Genomic DNA, 17,691 nt, shown 5'->3' with positions numbered 1-17,691 from the left:
TCTTAATCTCAGAGTTGTGAGTTTAAGCCCAACATGGGATGTAGAGATTACTTAAATAAATAAAACTTAAGAAAAAAAAATGAACAAAATCAAACAACCTGGAATTTCTATTTATTTTTGTCTCACTGCTGGACAGAGTGATATCTTCACTTTGAATTTCAATTACTATAGTACAACAAATGCTGAACTGATACGGGTTTACGGGCTCACAGAACTTTCAAGCAGAAAAGGTCATCTATTGCAATCTCTTTGTTTCATAGATTAAGGATACTAGGCTCAGAGGAGTTAATCTTTTGGAACTAACTCATTCTAAATTCCATGATTATTCACTATCAATAAGGAATCTTAACCATGTTTTTGCCTGATTTATCTGTCTACTGTAGTAATATGGGAGCTCATACTATACAGTATTCTATTTCACAGATGAGAAGCTGCAGCATAAGGAAGGTTAACTCATTTTTTGAAGGCCACACAATGCCAAGTGTCAGGTCTTTTGATGCTCTGAGCACTTTGCTCCTGTTATAACTTGGCAGTAAAACCACCAATGACGGTGTCATAAAAATGAGTAAATAACAAAGTTGAAACTCAGGGGAATACAAAACTTGGTGGTATCTTTTCAACTTGAATCTTTCTAAACACAAAATACCTTTAGGACTAACTTTAAATCACTCTAACAATATATCTTTTAAAGTATGCATTCTCAATATTATATACTTTAACTTGCAAAGTGAATTTGCTAATATTTAAATTTTTCAAGAGTAATTAAGAAACACAAAGGTTAAGCAACGCACTTTATTTGTTACGCTAAAAAAGTCAAAGATGACTTTAAGAAATTATTCTTCTAGTCAATCTTTTGCTAAGGAAGTCTAGTTTTTTTTAATCACGTGTTCACTAAGTACAAAGGTTAAAACATAAGTGAAATGCAATCATATGACATACTGTTTTTTAATGGTGTAGAAGAAACAGTAGACTCCTTACCACACGAATCTCAGAGACAAAAGAAAAAAGTAAAGGTAAGATCCTATATATTTATAGGTTTGGTGGTTGCTGGTGAATTAAAAAAAACATATTTAGATTTGTTAAGTCTGTACAAAAATCTTTAATAAGTGATGAAAGAGGAGAAAATATGATTATATCTTCACATGATCTACTTTAGAAATATACACCTGGGACATGGCCAAAAAACTTTCTCGAATAAAGTTATAATGCAATGCAAACTAATTTTTCTTTTTTGGGGGAAAAAGGTTGCATCTAGCTAATCAAATATATAAGATCTTTTTATTTTGAAATATGTTAATCACAGAGCATTCTGAAAAATGACATTAACTTAAAACAAATTTAAAAGATGAAAAAAAAAACAAAACAAAACAACTGGCCGCTAATTGGTAATTGCTGAAATTAGGTGTGACTATTCTCCTTGCTCAGAGGTTTTCTCTTGAAATTTTCCATTATAAAAATGTTTAAGTTTGCAAAAAAAAATCTATAAAATGGTTGACTACAAAAGTGAAGTTAATCATGAACTGTTAATATCTTCAAACACATCAAATTCTGGCGTAACTAAAATATTTAATGGCAAACCTATATATACATTTATTTAACAAAACCAACATAATTGCAGCATCTTTTTATTTTCATGGTATGAAAGTCATAGGAAGTAAATAACCAAAAACTCCCAAGAAACTTATACTTGAAAACGCACTAAGGGGAACACTATTCTTTACCTATTATTTACTTTTGTGTAAAGCTTTTTTTTCCTGTAAGGTAGGCTGTAAGCTAAGTCAAAAGGCACTTTATTTTATAAATTAAAAGAAACTGTTATTCCATTTGTTCTTTATTTTTTTATCACTAAATTCAAACCCAAGTATCATTTCAAAATAAATTTCAAATTGAGAAAAAATTCCAATGGGAGGAAAAAGGCAGTAATAGATATCTTCTTTTTACACCAATGTTTTAAATGCAGTAAAGTGACTCAAGGACAATCTGCATAACCTATCTACTGGCTAGCTATTCCACCCACCTGATTTCTTTAAGATAGCCAATAATGCTAGCAAATGTTTTTGTCTAGGGACTTCTCTACTCAGGTTGTGATGGTCAACATCCACTCCCTCTTTTATTTATTAAAAAAAAAATTTTTTTTAATATTTATTTTTGAGAGAGACAGAGTACAAGCAGGGGAGGGGCAGAGAGAAAGGGAGACAAAGAATATACAGGTTTCAGGCTCTGAGCTGTCAGCACAGAGCCTGATGATGAGGAGCTAAAACCCACGAACTACAAGATCATGACCTGAGCTCAAGTAGGACACTTAACCGACTGCGCCATCCAGGTGCCCCCACCCCCTCTTTTAATCTTTCCCCTTCCAAAAGACACACAAAATATATGAAAAGCCCCACAGACTGTGTAGTCCAATCAATGCATTTCATAGCTTTAGACCTAACAATGCTTGAGATTTGCTGAACACTTTCTTATACAGAATCTACCTTAAGCTCTGCATATATATTGCTCCTAACTCTGAAATTTATCAAAAAATGGGGAAAAATCCTTTTCTAATCTTATCACCTTTAGCACACTAGAGAAAGCAATTATTAGTATGAAATAAAGGATAAAGATCATAAATTACACATTGGTTTATAGTCCTGCCTGATCTCTCCATTACATACTTTAGCTGCTTCTTTTCCACATAATTTCTTAGAATCAGCTCATTTTTTTTGTAGCCTATTTGCTTCCTTTAATGATCCCTATCCTACTTATTTCTGAAAAAAAAATAGGACTTTTCCCTTACTCACCACTACCTTACGTACATTTGCACCCTCACTAAGAACTTTGCTACCCCACTGATAAATACTGACACAAACCATTGACAAGGCTGTACACATGTTCCTAGAGGTGGTTAAACAGGGGTAAAGTACCTTTTATGTATGAATTAGGGATCCCCTTTTCTGGACAATGTTCTGGAATAAGAGCTTGAACTCATTTCTGATTTTAAAAGAATCAGATTCTAAATCTGATTCTAAAAGAATCTGATTCTGAGTCTACATCCAGTTTGTGAAATCTAGGACAGCAGTGGCTTTTTCTAATAAATTCAACTATGGTAAAGGAGAAATAAAAGAGATATAAGTATAAACAAATCAACATACTGAAGGTAATGAGAAAGTGAACTAAAATAGACCAAAACTGAAATAACAGTAAATTCCTCATTGCTAATGAGGCAACAACAGATTTTATAACTTGAAATGAGGCTTGCTCATTCTGCATAGTTTTCTACTTCCTGCTCTGATGGAATAAACTTACCCTTTAAAATATTAAGTATCGCATTGCAAGAAATGCTATAAGATTTAAAAGACTAAATTTCAGAAAGCCAATAAGGATTATAACAGGATATATTCATATCCTCTTAAATGATCATTTGTTTGCAATATAGTTTTCTAATGCTGACTTTAAGAAAACAGATAAAAACAAGAAACATCAAGGTCATGAATAAAATGACTAAATGGAAAGTAATTATTTAGCAACAAGAGTTTACTCAAATTAATGGCAATTTCCAGTTAAAGATGGCATGTTGGATGTACATGTTAACTTTGACTCCTGACCCAAGCCTGACTTAAATGAAAATAAAAAGTAATAAGGACAAAGAGAATGGAAGAGAGGGCAACAGCAATAAAACCAAGAAACTTGAAAGTTAATGGTTAAGTGGAATCTAGGAAATCAAAATGTTTCCAAGCCAGCAGTGGGGCAAGCTCAGAAGTTGCTTGAATTATACCATAGAACCCATAAATGGCCCAGAAACTGCCAGCACCAGGTACTCTGGAACTGGAGAAGAAAGGAATAAAACATAGTTAAAATTCTTCCTCCTTGCCTCTGCCCAGCCAAGTAAAGTTCCTCTCCTACATAAGCACAAGACTGAGGCCTTTTTTTTCCCTCTGGGGAGAATACAACAAAGGGAATCTGGGCACTAAGCACAAGTGAATGCAGGAATGTTAGGCCAAAAACGGGGAGTAAGTTAAAGTTTACGTACTAATTACTGAGATAAACCCCCCTTTTTCACCACTCAGCTCTCAGCTCACTACCTGGCCTTATCTGTTCAGACAGTTGAAAGTCATTTTGGGAAAGCCAACCAGTCCAAGAGAAAAACAAAACAAAACAAAACAAAAAAACTAAGGATAATAACATTTAGGGATTCCCAAGAAAAAGTCCAGCAATTTCATTCTAAGTAAGGCCTAAGGAGAGACTTCTTTAAGAAGATGGAACGTTAAATATCTAATAAGTATAAACTATTTAGCGATATGTTAGGGGAGACTTTAGGTATCAATTCATAAAAAAAATAAAAAAAAACTAAGCACATGAAAAATACAGTAATTTAGAGGGAAAAAAAGTGTACAGGAACAGGAAAGTAATCCTGTTACATGGCTCAGTCATTAACAGTATTTATACGTTCATGATAAGCCCTGAATACTCATCTAGCCAAAATTATAAGTAACTATGTTTGGAGAATGAAGAGATAAAAAGCATACATTTGATGGATTGGAGATGAAGGTAGCAAGTGTTTGAAAAAGAGCTGAAGGCTCTCAACTCCTACGGTTTTAAGTCAATGGATTATACCAACAGACAATGCCTAAAATCTAAAAAAACCAAGAAATAACAATATAAGCATATTAAACATGTACACATATGTATGTATATAAAACTTTCTTTCACGCACATTATTAAAATTTTAAAATATACAACCAGTTCTATTAAATTTCTTTTCAATCAATTCAGGAACTCATAAACATTCTAAAATATATTCAAATTTCATTTGCCAGGAGCTTTCCAATTTGTTAAGATTAGAGAGCAAGGAAGAGTTCAGGGACATGTACTTGTTTTACATTTTACATATTTTAAGAAAAAATAGGTTTACAAGGAGAAAAAAGGAAATCAAAATGTCCTCAATCATCTCTAAAGTTCTAGTATCCTACTGAGATGGAAATACTCTCTTTTCTATCAGGCTTGTGATATGAAAACTACATGCATCACAATCTTGTTTTGGCCCCTCTCCATGCTATTGTTATCAGACGACAGCCAGTCTTCTAGAACAGTAAGTTTTTACAACCAATATTTTCAAAGGTATACTTTGTGTACATTTAGTAAAATATCCCAAGACAATAAAAGAAAAAAATCCAAGCTATCACAACCAAATGTTTAGCTGTCTATATTCAAAATCTGTGATATGTAAGCTGGATTCTAATTTGACAAAAGCAGTCTATAAATTTTTTTTTTATAAATTGAAAACACATGCTTTTTATTTATTTTTTTATTTTAGACAGAGAGCGAGTGGTGGAAAGGGGCAGATGGGGGGGGGAGAGAGAGAGAGAGAGAGAGATAAGAGAAGAGAGAGAGAAAGAGAAACAAGTAGGCTCAATGCTCAGCCATGGAGCCAAACGTGGGACTTGATCCCACAACCCTGGGATCATGACCTGAGTCGAAATTAAGAGTCGGACACAAATGACTGAGCCACCCAGGTGCCCCCATTTTTTTTTTTAACTTAGTTCTTTAAAAGTTTTCACTATAAAATGTGAGATTAGTTTCAGGACATAAACACCACTGTCTTGTTTTAAGTAATCTCTACTCCCAAAGTGGGGCTCAAACTCAGGGCCTGAAGATTAAGAGTCACATGCTCTACCAACTGAACCAGCCAGGCACCCCCAAACACTACTTTTTAAAATGTAGGAATTTTTTTTTAAAAAAATCATATATTTATGAGGAAAATTATTGTTGTTACATTATTGTTTTTAGGGAGATACTTCAATTGCAAAAACAGTCAAAATAAGAACTATTTTTTTGGCTCTATATCCAAATAAGGAAAGCACTTCTTCATGCTTCCTGGCTCTTAAATTCAATACATGGTTCAATTTCTGTTATAAAATAAATATTTTCTGGTGGCACCTGGCTGGCTCAGTCGGTAGGACATGATTCTTGATCTTGGGATCATGAGTTCAAGCCCCACGCTGGGTACAGATATTACTTAAAAAAATTAATAAAGTATGTATTTTCATTTTTTTTGAGAGAGAACATAAGCAGGGAAGGGACAGAGAGAAAGGAAGAGAGAGAATGTTAAGCAGGTTCCATGCCCAGTGCAGAGCCCGGGACGCAGCTCGACCTGAGCCAGAGTTGAGTTGGACGTTTAACTAAGCCACCCTGGTGCCCCAATAAATATTTTCTTTTAAAACACGAAACTTTGAGCTGTTAATTCTATAGAGTTATATCTTGAGTAATATTTCTGAATGATTTAATGATTTAATAGCCCTAGTGTTGGTAGCTCTGATTTTTAAAAACAACAAATTTTAAATTTCATTATAAATCTGCACAAATGAAGTACTAAATAAGAGAATTATTATTTGCCATGTATTTCCACATACATAAATGGAATTACACCCATAGTCTTTCTTTCTGTAATAACATAAAGTATATATGGTAAACTAGAAGATCTTTGCTCAATTACATGTATCAGAATTTCCTTAATCTTCAGTATTTCATCCCGATAAAGAAATAAAAGTATTTTCTTTACCTTTTTTACACTGTAACATCAAATATTAGAGAGGAAATATTTCCTAAAACTATTTTCTCCTAAATATCTAATTACCTGGATATGAAAATTTGGGAAATTCTGTTAATATTTTTCCTAATTAATTTCTGATTTTTTCTTTTTTAGGAAGTCAAATATAATTTCACTGAAATGAATTATTCCTTAATTCCAGTGGATATCAATAAAAACATTACTATACTTGATCTCAGTTATAACCAAATTTCTCTGAATGTTACAGACACAAGGGTTCTACAGACCTATTTTTTACTCACTGAACTCTATTTGATTGAGAACAATATCATTATGTTATATAATAACAGCTTTGGTAACCTCTCCAACCTAGAAATTTTAAATATGTGTACAAACTCCATCCACATAATTCAACAGGGTGCGTTCATAGGCTTAAATAAACTAAAACAGTTACATCTCTGTCAAAACAAAATATTTCAACTGAATCCTGATATATTTGTGCCTCTAAAAAACCTAATACTTCTGAATCTGCAAGGCAATTTGATAAGCTATTTTGATGTACCACGAATGTTTCATCTGGAATTAATAATTTTATATGGAAATCCATGGAACTGCTCTTGTAGTCTACTGAATTTGCAGAAATGGTTGAACACCTCAAATGTGACACTAGGTAAGCTAACATAATTTAATCAAAACCAAAATGTGATTGATTTTTGATTGTTCCACCCAGGAAAGTCTCTCACTTCATGTTTTAAAGAAAAAGAAACTATTCCTGATTAAGGGAAGCAGGAAGAAACAATGAAAAGTAATTGCTGAATAGATGTTCTTCCTCTGCCTTTCAGGAAAAAAAAAAAAAGAAAGAAAATTTTAAATGTTCTATATATGTGAAATGATACTCTCACTCCACGTATTAAGTTTGCAGTGTGAATACATAAGAGTAATTTTTTTTAGGTATTTCCTTTTCTTAGGATATCCGGCCAGAGAGTAGATAAAAACAGGTGCCCTATTTGCTTAACTGCAAACCATGCTCTGCCTGTGATCAATTTTCACAATCTTAATCAAACCATCTTTACTTTAATACATAAACTAAACAATAAACATATTACACTTGAACTATATTCATAAAATAACTTAATAAACAAGAATATGAATCTTTCCCTTATAGTGTTGCTAGGCAAATACAAGAGTTTCTTTCTTATAATCTTTAATGACGACAGGTCATTACCAAAAATTCTAGGTAAAAATAATTATAAAATGTTAGCTATAAAAATTTATTAATATTATTAATCCTATTTTCCGTAACAAATCTTAATTCTGATTTACCAGAAAATGAGAACATCACCACATGTGCCTACCCAGATATCCTGAAACGCTATAGTATCACAACTGTACCATATAATGCTGAATGCTACTCAAAATTTTCTCCACCTATAAATGAAGATCTTTATAACCACTCTCAGTCCATTAACAATTCAACATTTAACAGCTCTTTGAACAACTTAAAAAATTCAGGTAATGTACTGGTCTTAAATATTAATATTGGGGCAGTAGACTAAATAAACTGAATTTTAAATTTCTAGAAACAATGTAAAAGAACAATTCCTCATTTCAACAAAAGATTTACAAAATACTAGGTTTCCAAACCAGGTTCTGCCAGTTACCATCCAATGCCATAATGCAACTTATTTAACTTCTCTGAGCCTTACTTTCGACTGGTTAAGTAACAATTCTCAACAGGTATAAATCAATAATGTTTTAAGGTGAATTGATAAACAGTATCTGCAAAGATATGGTAGCTATTTTGAAAATAAGGTATTTTCTCACCACACTATGAAATATCTTAATTTATTGTAGTCTTAGTAACTTTTGTTTAAAGAAAATTAGAATGTGTGTTTATTTCTAATACCAATACTATGGAGTTATTAGGACATGTAATTATGATTATTTTATTTTTGTCAATTTAACAAAATCTCTTTCTCTCTCTCTCTTTCTCGGTATTCCAATTAAGAACATAAACTTCTTGGAAAAAGCTGGGCTTTTCTTCTCGGTGTGGCAGTCACTGTACTGATGACTTCATTCCTCATTTTTATTGCTATCAAATGCCCAATATGGTATAGTTTTCTGCTTAGTTACAATCATCATCGCCTGGAAGAGCATGAAGCAGAAACCTATGAAGATGGTTTTACTGGAAATTCAAGTTCTCTTTCACAGGCCTCACATACAAACTCTGAAGAAACTACAGTAATATTTGAACAACTACATTCATTTGTAATAGACGATGATGGGTTTATTGAAGACAAATATATAGATACTCATGAATTATGTGAAGAAAATTAATTCTCTTCAATGTTTGATTCTTTAAAAATGTTATTGGCTCTCTCACAGTTTAGACATAGAGATTAGGCATGTGACATACCAAACCATGGCTAGTAGTACTTTCATATTAATTACAACACATGAATATCATAAAATCATGTTTTCTCATTGGTACTGAGCAAGTATGTGCAAATATAGTAAACGACATTATCCGGTAGCTAACAGTTACAACAGAAGCATTACTTTTCTCAGCAGTATTCAGGAGACCATACATCCTAATAAGAAAAAGACCTAAAGTAAATTATTCATTAATTAAAATGAATTGATTCTCATATTAGCCCAGATATTTGATTCACTACATATTAAATTATATTAACATTTATTGACAGGAGTAAGTGAAAAATAAAGGTTTTGGATATGAGAAGTCAAAGTGAAGAAGCTTAAATATACAACAGACTAAGATTGATTTTATGCTCATAGAATGAATTCATGGAATTGGAAAATATTTTTTCAATGCTTCCAGAATTAGCACAATAAATTTCCTGAAAATTTAGTACTAACTTAAAGCCCAGGCACAATGTCCAAGCACAATCCCTAACAAGTTACGAATGATTTCCAAAAAAAAAAAAAAAAAAAAAAAAAAAAAGTACCGATTTTGTCTATAAAGAAAGACCATCACCATAATGTATGATCGTCACAACTGAACAGTATGGTGGCTTCCAAAGTGGCTATCACAAGTATCTGTGAATCCTGTTTTTAAAAATCTATTTTTTTCCCTCTCCTAGGAGAACTCTATTCAAATGAATTTGGCTGGACGTGAGAAATTTCCGATGGTCCAGGCACAGCTGTAGATGGAGCAATGTTTCCCAAATTGTTTTACAGAATATTAATTTCCAGAAAAATGCCCAGAAATATTTATAAGGGGGGAAAAAGGTACATGGACAAATTACTACAGAATTCCTATAGGAAATACTGAGTTTAAACAAAGTGAAACAAGATTCTTTGTCATATGACTTATTTGAAGCTCTACTAAGCTAAAGTACTCTGCTCTTCAAGAACCAAGTTTTAAGAATTTTCCAAACTTACTTGACAACAAAGCCCTTTATTTGAAGTATGCCCATAAAGAGTTCATAGCACATTAATGGTCCAAAAAATGTAGTTTGGACAACAATGGCCTTAAACTATTATAGGAAGGGTCTGAACTTAATTATTTACTAATTCTTATTATTTACTAATTCAGTTGGCTGCAATCATAATTTAACAACTTAATGCAAACAGTGGCAATAAAAGCTGTAAAAAACAATCCATCATTTTTACCTTCCATATGGGTGGAAATTAAGTGTATTTATCTATATCTTTTAGAGAAGAGAATATCTCTAAAACACTAAGATAAAATACATTTATAGATGAAATAATACAATATCTTTAGAACTTCTTCATAGTAATACAGGGAAGGCAGTAGTGAGTGCCTAGAGGTCTGTATGGAGCAGGAATGGATATGAGCTGATGGAGCTGGGAGATGGGAACATAAGCGTTTAATAAACTGTTTTATTTTTGTGTCATTTCTCAAAATGCCTATGCACCTAAGAGTTTCTTAGAAAAAAGAAACTAAAAATAATGTAGATGTATGTTATATTCTGCAGAATAGCCATTATATCAATAGTAAATTCAGCTCAAATGTCTAATGAGGAAAATAAAAACTGTTAAGGATGATATATATATGCCCTGTCAAATAGAACTCACTTATTTATAATGTATATTTGTCTGTGTTTATAGAAACATGTTTTCAATAAAGGACATAAATGTTTTACATGTAAAATTTCTTACTAGATAATATCATTTATACTTTATTGTTTTAAATCTCAATTATAAGAGATAATTATGGAAACAAAATGCACCTTTTTTTTTTAATTTTTTAATTTTTTTTAAATTTACATCCAAATTAGTTAGCATATATAGTGCAACAATGATTTCAGGAATAGATTCCTTAGTGCCCCTTACCCCCATCCCCCCGCCCACAACCCCTCCAGTAACCCTCAGTTTGTTCTCCATATTTATGAGTCTCTTCTGTTTTGTCCCCCTTCCCATTTTTATATTATTTTTGTTTCCCTTCCCTTATGTTCATCTGTTTTGTCTCTTAAATTCCTCATATGAGTGAAGTCATGGTATTTGTCTTTCTCTGACTAATTTCACTTAGCATAATACCCTCCAGTTCCATCCACGTAGTTGCAAATGTCAAGATTTCATTCTTTTTGACTGCCAAGTAATACTCCATTGTATATACATACCACATCTTCTTTATCCATTCATCCATCAATGGACATTTGGGCTCTTTCCATACTTTGGCTATTGTTGATAGTGCTGCTATAAACATGGGGGTGCATGTGTCCCTTCGAAACAGCACACCTGTATCCCGTGGATCAACTACTGGGTTGTAGGGTAGTTCTATTTTTAGTTTTTTGAGGAACCTCCATACTGTTTTCTAGAGTGGCTGCACCAGGTTGCATTCCCAAAAATGCACCTTTTTCTAAAAAGCTATTATTTTACCAAAATATCATTTCCTAAGAGGCAAATATTAATACTGAAAAAAATGCAGTAAAATGAAATACTACACGAGCAAACTACATCTATTCTCTTAAAACTCTTATAATTGAATATTGACATGCAAAACTAAATTTTTTTTTTTTGGCATGTGAAACTAAATTAAAACCAAATTTCTTAATGCTGTAGTAATATATTAAGGCTGCATAATATAACTAACTTATTATGAATAGGTGTTACATAATAAACCAGATGGTTTAGTCACCACACTAAATCACTAAATGGTAGTACTATAAAAGAGAATGAAAAAAAGTTTTTAGATTTGCCTTCTCAAGGTATGAAATTACTTGTTCCCTTTGAATATGGTCAAGATACAGCCTTGTGTTATTGAGATGTTAACCATCTGATTAACACATGAAGTAAGTCTATCCCTCTGCATATAAAAGTAAACTTCTTGAAGGTAACTTTTGTTCTTAATTTAATTTTCTGCTTAACAGGGTCAGGAGAACCAATTTCACTCAGCCTCAATTATAAACTGCCAATATTAAGTTTGAAAGTTCTCACATTTCAGGACAAACTACCATATTTTAAGAACTTTTTCCTCAACTAAATGAACCTAATAGACATAAAGCCTGTGGCATTCTTAAATTTATAATCTGTGAGTTATCTTTCTGGATGAAATATCTATAAAACATGTACATATATACAAATCTGACTTGAATATTATACAAATGCAGATAAATGAGGAAATAAATGAGGACCTAAATGTTCTAGACTCTAAAGGTTCTAAACTCTATAAAAAACACTTTATATAGTTTTTTTATCAAAGTCCGTTATAAAATATAAATGGACTACAGTTTATTATTTATTCCTAGAAGAGTATTTTATGTATGGTAAGTGATAAATACTTGCTAAATGGTTTAAAACCAGAACAAAAACAACAGTAAAAAAGAAAATTTTCTAGTAACAACCTGGTCACCATAAATATGGAATTTGCTTTGTAAATGGGAAGGGACTTCCAGGATTTGTAATTTCTAAGGCACACTTTATAACAGCATCAAACGATAGATGAGGAAAAAGAGATTCCTTTGTTTTTAATCAACAGAAAAATTATATTTATCTTCCAAATGTTTTAAAATTACCTGTAAACATCCTATTCTTTATCAAATATTTACTCTACATGCATAAGTAATAGGACAGTGTATGTGGTGTTACAGAATTTCAGTAATTATGGTTACTTATTATCCTCGCTCTCAAAGAAATTAATACTGATAAAATTCTGAGACAAAATATGTATGGGGTGTGTGTATAATAATAGCTTATCTTTTCATGTTTGCATTGCCTTAGATAGTATTCAATTAAGGCTAAAAATCAAGGAAGAATAATTATGTTAACTGCTGTTATCTGAATATTTATGTCACTCCAAAATTTGTGTTGAAATCCTAACCCCCAAAGGTATTAGTAGGTGCAGTCTTTGGGTACTGACTAGGTAATGAGGCTGAAGCCCTCATGAATAGGATCAGCACGCTTATAAAAGAGATCCCACGGACCCCCTCTACCACGGGAGGATACAGCAAGAAAATGCCTGGTATGAACCATGAAGAGGGCCTTCACCAGAATGGGACCATGCTGGTGCCTTGAGCTTGGGTCTTCTCAGCCTCTAGAACTGTGAGCAACAAATTCTGATTGTTTATAAAATACTAAGTTTATGGTATTTTGTTATAGCATCCCAAACGGACTAAGATAACCACATCACATCTACATCTTTGTAGACATTGCTGTCACTGCCACATGTTCTTTAAACATGTTATATATAAAGATCCATATATATATATATATATATATATATATATATATATATATATATATGCATTAATATAACCATAAATTATAAACTAATAATTGAATAATGAAATAATATAAATAGCCCACTAATAATGTCCCTTTTATTAGGCTGGGACTTAAATATCATAATTCAAAATAGTTAAAAAGCTCAGGTTAAAATTACAAGTGGTAGGGGCACATGGGTGCTCAGTTGGTTGAACATCTGACTCTTGATATTGGCTCAGGTCGTGCTCTCGCAGTTCCTGAGACCAAGCCTGAGTGAGGCTCTGCGCTGACACAGCAGAGCCTGCTTGGGATTCTCCCTCTCCCTCTCTCTCTCTCTCTGCCCCTCCCCTGTTCATGTCCTCTTTCAAAATAAATAAACCTTAAAAAAATTAAAAATAAAATAAAATTAATAAAATTAAAAGTGGCAGAGATGGAGATGTTCTCATCCATCTTAGATTTTAAAGTACTTAAAACAGAAATTTTATTTATCTAATCTATGTAGTTATTTTATTTATACAGGATTTGGCTTCTTAGTGGTAAATGAAGATAACAAATGTATTAACAATAAAATTTGTTTTGCAAATATTCAAATTTTTAAAATAAAAAAATGTAACAGAGGAAAACGAGAAAATTTATAAGGAAATAAAGGACTCCAAAGTTAAATTGCCTAATACAGTTCACTTGTAAATGTTTGATTTCTACATGGATTGTACTTACGCTTGTCTTTCAGTAAATATGATATCCATACTTTGTGTTTCTCGATCATTTTGAGCTTTAAGCTGAATAAAGAGTTAACACAGAAGTTAGTGATAAAAATTACCATTCAACTGAGCTACTTCTTTAAAAGGTATGCTGGTCATAAGCAATTTGAGAGATTATCATAATCCTAATGCCACTGTCAAAGTTGAAAAAAAAAAAATACGGTACTTATTTCACTGAACGAACTACAATCCCTGGAAAAGGAAGTCTTTTTCACAGGCATTGTAATCTCAAACCAAAATTATTCACTGTTCTTTAGCGATCTATCAAATAATCCAACGTAAACTTAATTTATGTAAACAGAATCTAATATTTATTGGCTGTTCACCAGTTGATTAGTAATATGCTGAATTAAGGGCCAATGCAAGTTTTATTCTTAAATTATTCAGAATTTTACCCTGAGTACTCCTATGTGACTCTACCAGTGCATATTCAGCCTAGAATTTTGACCTATCCCAAACAACTGACAAAACACATAAAGAGGTTTTCACATTTTACATTTGGCATGAAAAATATACTTTTAGTGGCGCCCAGCTGGCTTATGGGTAGAGTGCATGACTCTTCATCTTGGGGTTTTGAGTTCAAGGCCCACACTGGGTGCAGAGATTACTCAAAAATAAAATCCAATATATATAGGATTATATAAATATAGATTTATATAAATCTATATAAATATAAATATATCTATATATATATATTTAAGTTGGGAATTTTCCTGTGTTCTAAAGTTAAGACTAATTTCACGAAATTATCATGTTTTTAGAACTCTAATTTAGAAAGTCGTTTTATAAATTCTATGCTTTCACAGAATAGTCTGACTGTATAAGCTCTAAGCCATATTATAAATTATATAAAAGTTATATAAAGAAATTATAAGTTTTATAAACTATAAGCTATATGTATGTTAGTTTCTCCTAAATGTTTGTAATCAAAATAAGTTAGCTTCCATCCTTTTCTTGTTTGTAATCAAAATAAGTTAGCTTCTATCCTTTTGTCCTCTACCAAAGAATCTAAGAACACTGAACACAAAGTATCATTTATCAATCAAAAAGTAGTATTATGGGGGCGCCTGGGTGGCGCAGTCGGTTAAGCGTCCGACTTCAGCCAGGTCACGATCTCGCGGTCCGTGAGTTCGAGCCCCGCGTCGGGCTCTGGGCTGATGGCTCAGAGCCTGGAGCCTGTTTCCGATTCTGTGTCTCCCTCTCTCTCTGCCCCTCCCCCGTTCATGCTCTGTCTCTCTCTGTCCCAAAAATAAATAAACGTTGAAAAAAAAAAAAAAAAAAGTAGTATTATGTCTGGCATTATATAACTATTGACTTTTCTCTCTTTCTTATAAAACTTTGTAAAAGTGCAACTGTATTTCCAGTGAGTAGTCAGTTCCTTTTGTGCAAATACTGAACCAAAAGTATTGCAAACTAATTTATATGTAAGGAAATATAGACAAGACTCCCTAACTAACGCTGTGTGTGAGACCAATTCAAACATGGCCTTGTAGAAAGATACTAAAGCATCTACTAGGGAGATATGACCAATAGGAAGAAATTTAAAAAGAGCAACTAAGGGGCCACTGGCTGGCTCAGTTGGTAAAGCATGCAACTCTTGACCTTGGTGTTGTGAGTTGGACCCCACATTGGGTATCAAGATTACTTTAAAATCGTTAATGGAGGGGCGCCTGGGTGGCGCAGTCGGTTAAGCGTCCGACTTTAGCCAGGTCACCATCTCGCGGTCCATGAGTTCGAGCCACGCGTCAGGCTCTGGGCTGATGGCTCAGAGCCTGGAGCCTGTTTCCGATTCTGTGTCTCCCTCTCTCTCTCTGCCCCTCCCCCGTTCATACTCTGTCTCTCTCTGTCCCAAAAAAAATAAATAAACGTTGAAAAAAAAAAAAAAATTTAAAAAAATCGTTAATGGAAAAAAATGCAACTAAGGGAAGTCAACTATAATAGAATATTTAAGATCAAAGTAATACCTATTTGTAAAGTGTGTAAGGTTTTATCAAACTATTTCTAGATATAAATGCTTTGTTTTGGGTGATATGATCTATGTAAATCTATTACTTATATTTTTAAATTTTCTTACCATGTTGTAATCATTCATTACTTCTTCCATTTCAGTATTGGTATTAAGTTTATCTACCAACTAAAAACAAAGATACAAAAAAAAACATTGTTAGTCTTCATAAATTTTCTCTATAATTCATAAATAGGTATTCAATCTTAAAACAATGAGTAGTCATTTAATTATTATTACTTCTAAATATTTTATCTTTTTTAATTTTATTATTATTTTTAATTATATTTAAATCCAAGCCAGTTAACATATAGTGTAGTAATGGTTTCAGAGGCAGAATTTAGTGATTCATCACTTAAATATAATACCCAGTGCCCATCCCAAAAAGTGCCCTTCTAATGCTCATCACCCATTTAGTCCATCCCTCCAGCCAAAACCCCTCCAACAACCCTCAGTTTGTTCTCTGTATTTAAGAGTTTCTTATGACTTGCCTCCCTCTCTGTTTTTATCTTATTTTTCCTTCCTTTCCCCTATGTTCTATCTATTGTTTCTTAAATCCTACATATGATTGAAATCATATGATATTTATCTTTCTCTGACTTATGTCGCTTAGCATAATACACTCTAGTTCTATCTATGTTTTTGCAAATGGCATGATTTCATTCTCTTTAAAAAAATTTTTTTAATGTTTTATTTTATTTTTGAGAGAGAGAGAGAGAGAGAGAGAGAGTGTGTGTGAGTGGGCAAGGACAGAGAGAGAGGGAGACACAGAGTACGAAGCAGGCTCCAGGCTCTGAGCTGTCAGCACAGAGCCCAATGTGGGGCTCGACCTCATGAACCACGAGATCATGACCTGAGCTGAAGTCCAATGCTTAACTGACTGAGCCACCTGGATGCCCCATGATTTCATTCTTTTTGATCCCTGAATAATACTCCACTGCATATATATATATCACATCTTCTTTATCCATTTGTCAGTCAATGGACATTTGGGCTCCTTCCATAATTTGGCTACTGTTTATAGTGTATTTTATCTTCTAAGATAAAAACAAATATTGAGCTACCTAAGTATACACTATGCAATTGGCCAGTCACATTTTTAGGGTGGCAAAGTGAGCTTTGTCTGCTTTGAAAAGATGTTTGACCTTAAAAGGAGTGTCTAAAGAAGACAAAAAGTTTGGGGAATGTCGGTCACTCTCTTTTCTGCAGCAGAGAGCCTATTAACAGATTTACAAATTTATACCAGTGAGAATACAAAATAATTTTCTTGGTCTTCTAAAAATTAAAAACAACAACAACAACAAAAAAGCCAACAAGGTAAGGCACAAAAACAACACCAGGTAAGCTTCCTTCAAAAAGTTAGGCAATGATAGCAATTGCTAACATTTGCCTTCTACCAAACATTGTTCTGGACCCATCATATGTATCACTTAATTTTAACAATTACTCTCTAAAGTAGATATTATCCGCATTTTGCAGATAAATTTATTTTTTTTAATTTTTTTTATGAAATTTACTGTAAAATTGGTTTCCATACAACACCCAGTGCTCATCCCAAAAAATGCCCTCTTCAATACCCATCTCCCACCTCCCGTCAACCCTCAGTTTGTTCTCAGTTTTTAAGAGTCTCTTATGCTTTGGTTCTCTCCCACTCTAACCTCTTTTTTTTTTTCCTTCCCCTCCCCCATGGGTTTCTGTTAAGTTTCTCA

General features: G+C 32.8%; 2 protein-coding genes across 4 annotated transcripts in view; one reads left to right on the top strand and one right to left on the bottom strand.

Annotated features, from left to right (window-relative positions):
• The window catches only part of IFT74 (intraflagellar transport 74), a 91,586-nt gene that overhangs the window by 49,663 nt on the left and 24,232 nt on the right, over positions 1 to 17,691 (bottom strand). For all 3 annotated transcript variants that reach the window (XM_045467645.1, XM_045467644.1, XM_045467646.1), the window contains exons 7-8: positions 16,052 to 16,111; positions 13,934 to 13,995 (exon numbers count right to left, since the gene is read on the bottom strand). In XM_045467645.1, the coding sequence (XP_045323601.1) occupies positions 13,934 to 13,995; positions 16,052 to 16,111 (122 nt within the window). The remainder of the gene's footprint in view (positions 1 to 13,933; positions 13,996 to 16,051; positions 16,112 to 17,691) is intronic.
• On the top strand, positions 200 to 8,866 carry LRRC19 (leucine rich repeat containing 19). The gene is made up of 5 exons (XM_045467647.1): positions 200 to 1,013; positions 4,982 to 5,071; positions 6,686 to 7,199; positions 7,856 to 8,041; positions 8,538 to 8,866. The coding sequence occupies exons 1-5, from the start codon at positions 921 to 923 to the stop codon at positions 8,864 to 8,866; spliced, it is 1,212 nt and encodes a 403-aa protein (XP_045323603.1). The 5' UTR covers positions 200 to 920.

This window comes from Leopardus geoffroyi, chromosome D4 (genome assembly GCF_018350155.1).
Source record: "Leopardus geoffroyi isolate Oge1 chromosome D4, O.geoffroyi_Oge1_pat1.0, whole genome shotgun sequence".
Taxonomy (NCBI): domain Eukaryota; kingdom Metazoa; phylum Chordata; class Mammalia; order Carnivora; family Felidae; genus Leopardus; species Leopardus geoffroyi.
The sequence above is the reverse complement of the archived record's forward strand: the minus strand, read 5'-3'. Positions and strand labels throughout refer to the sequence as shown.

Bases quoted from the DNA above. Each gene is read 5' to 3' on its own strand.
- LRRC19 (XM_045467647.1), top strand. From the start codon at position 921: ATGCAATCATATGACATACTGTTTTTTAATGGTGTAGAAGAAACAGTA. The intron at 5,072-6,685 runs GTAAGTTTTTAC...TTTCTTTTTTAG, and splicing joins ACAGCCAGTCTTCTAGAACA to GAAGTCAAATATAATTTCAC. The intron at 8,042-8,537 runs GTAATGTACTGG...ATTCCAATTAAG, and splicing joins GAACAACTTAAAAAATTCAG to AACATAAACTTCTTGGAAAA.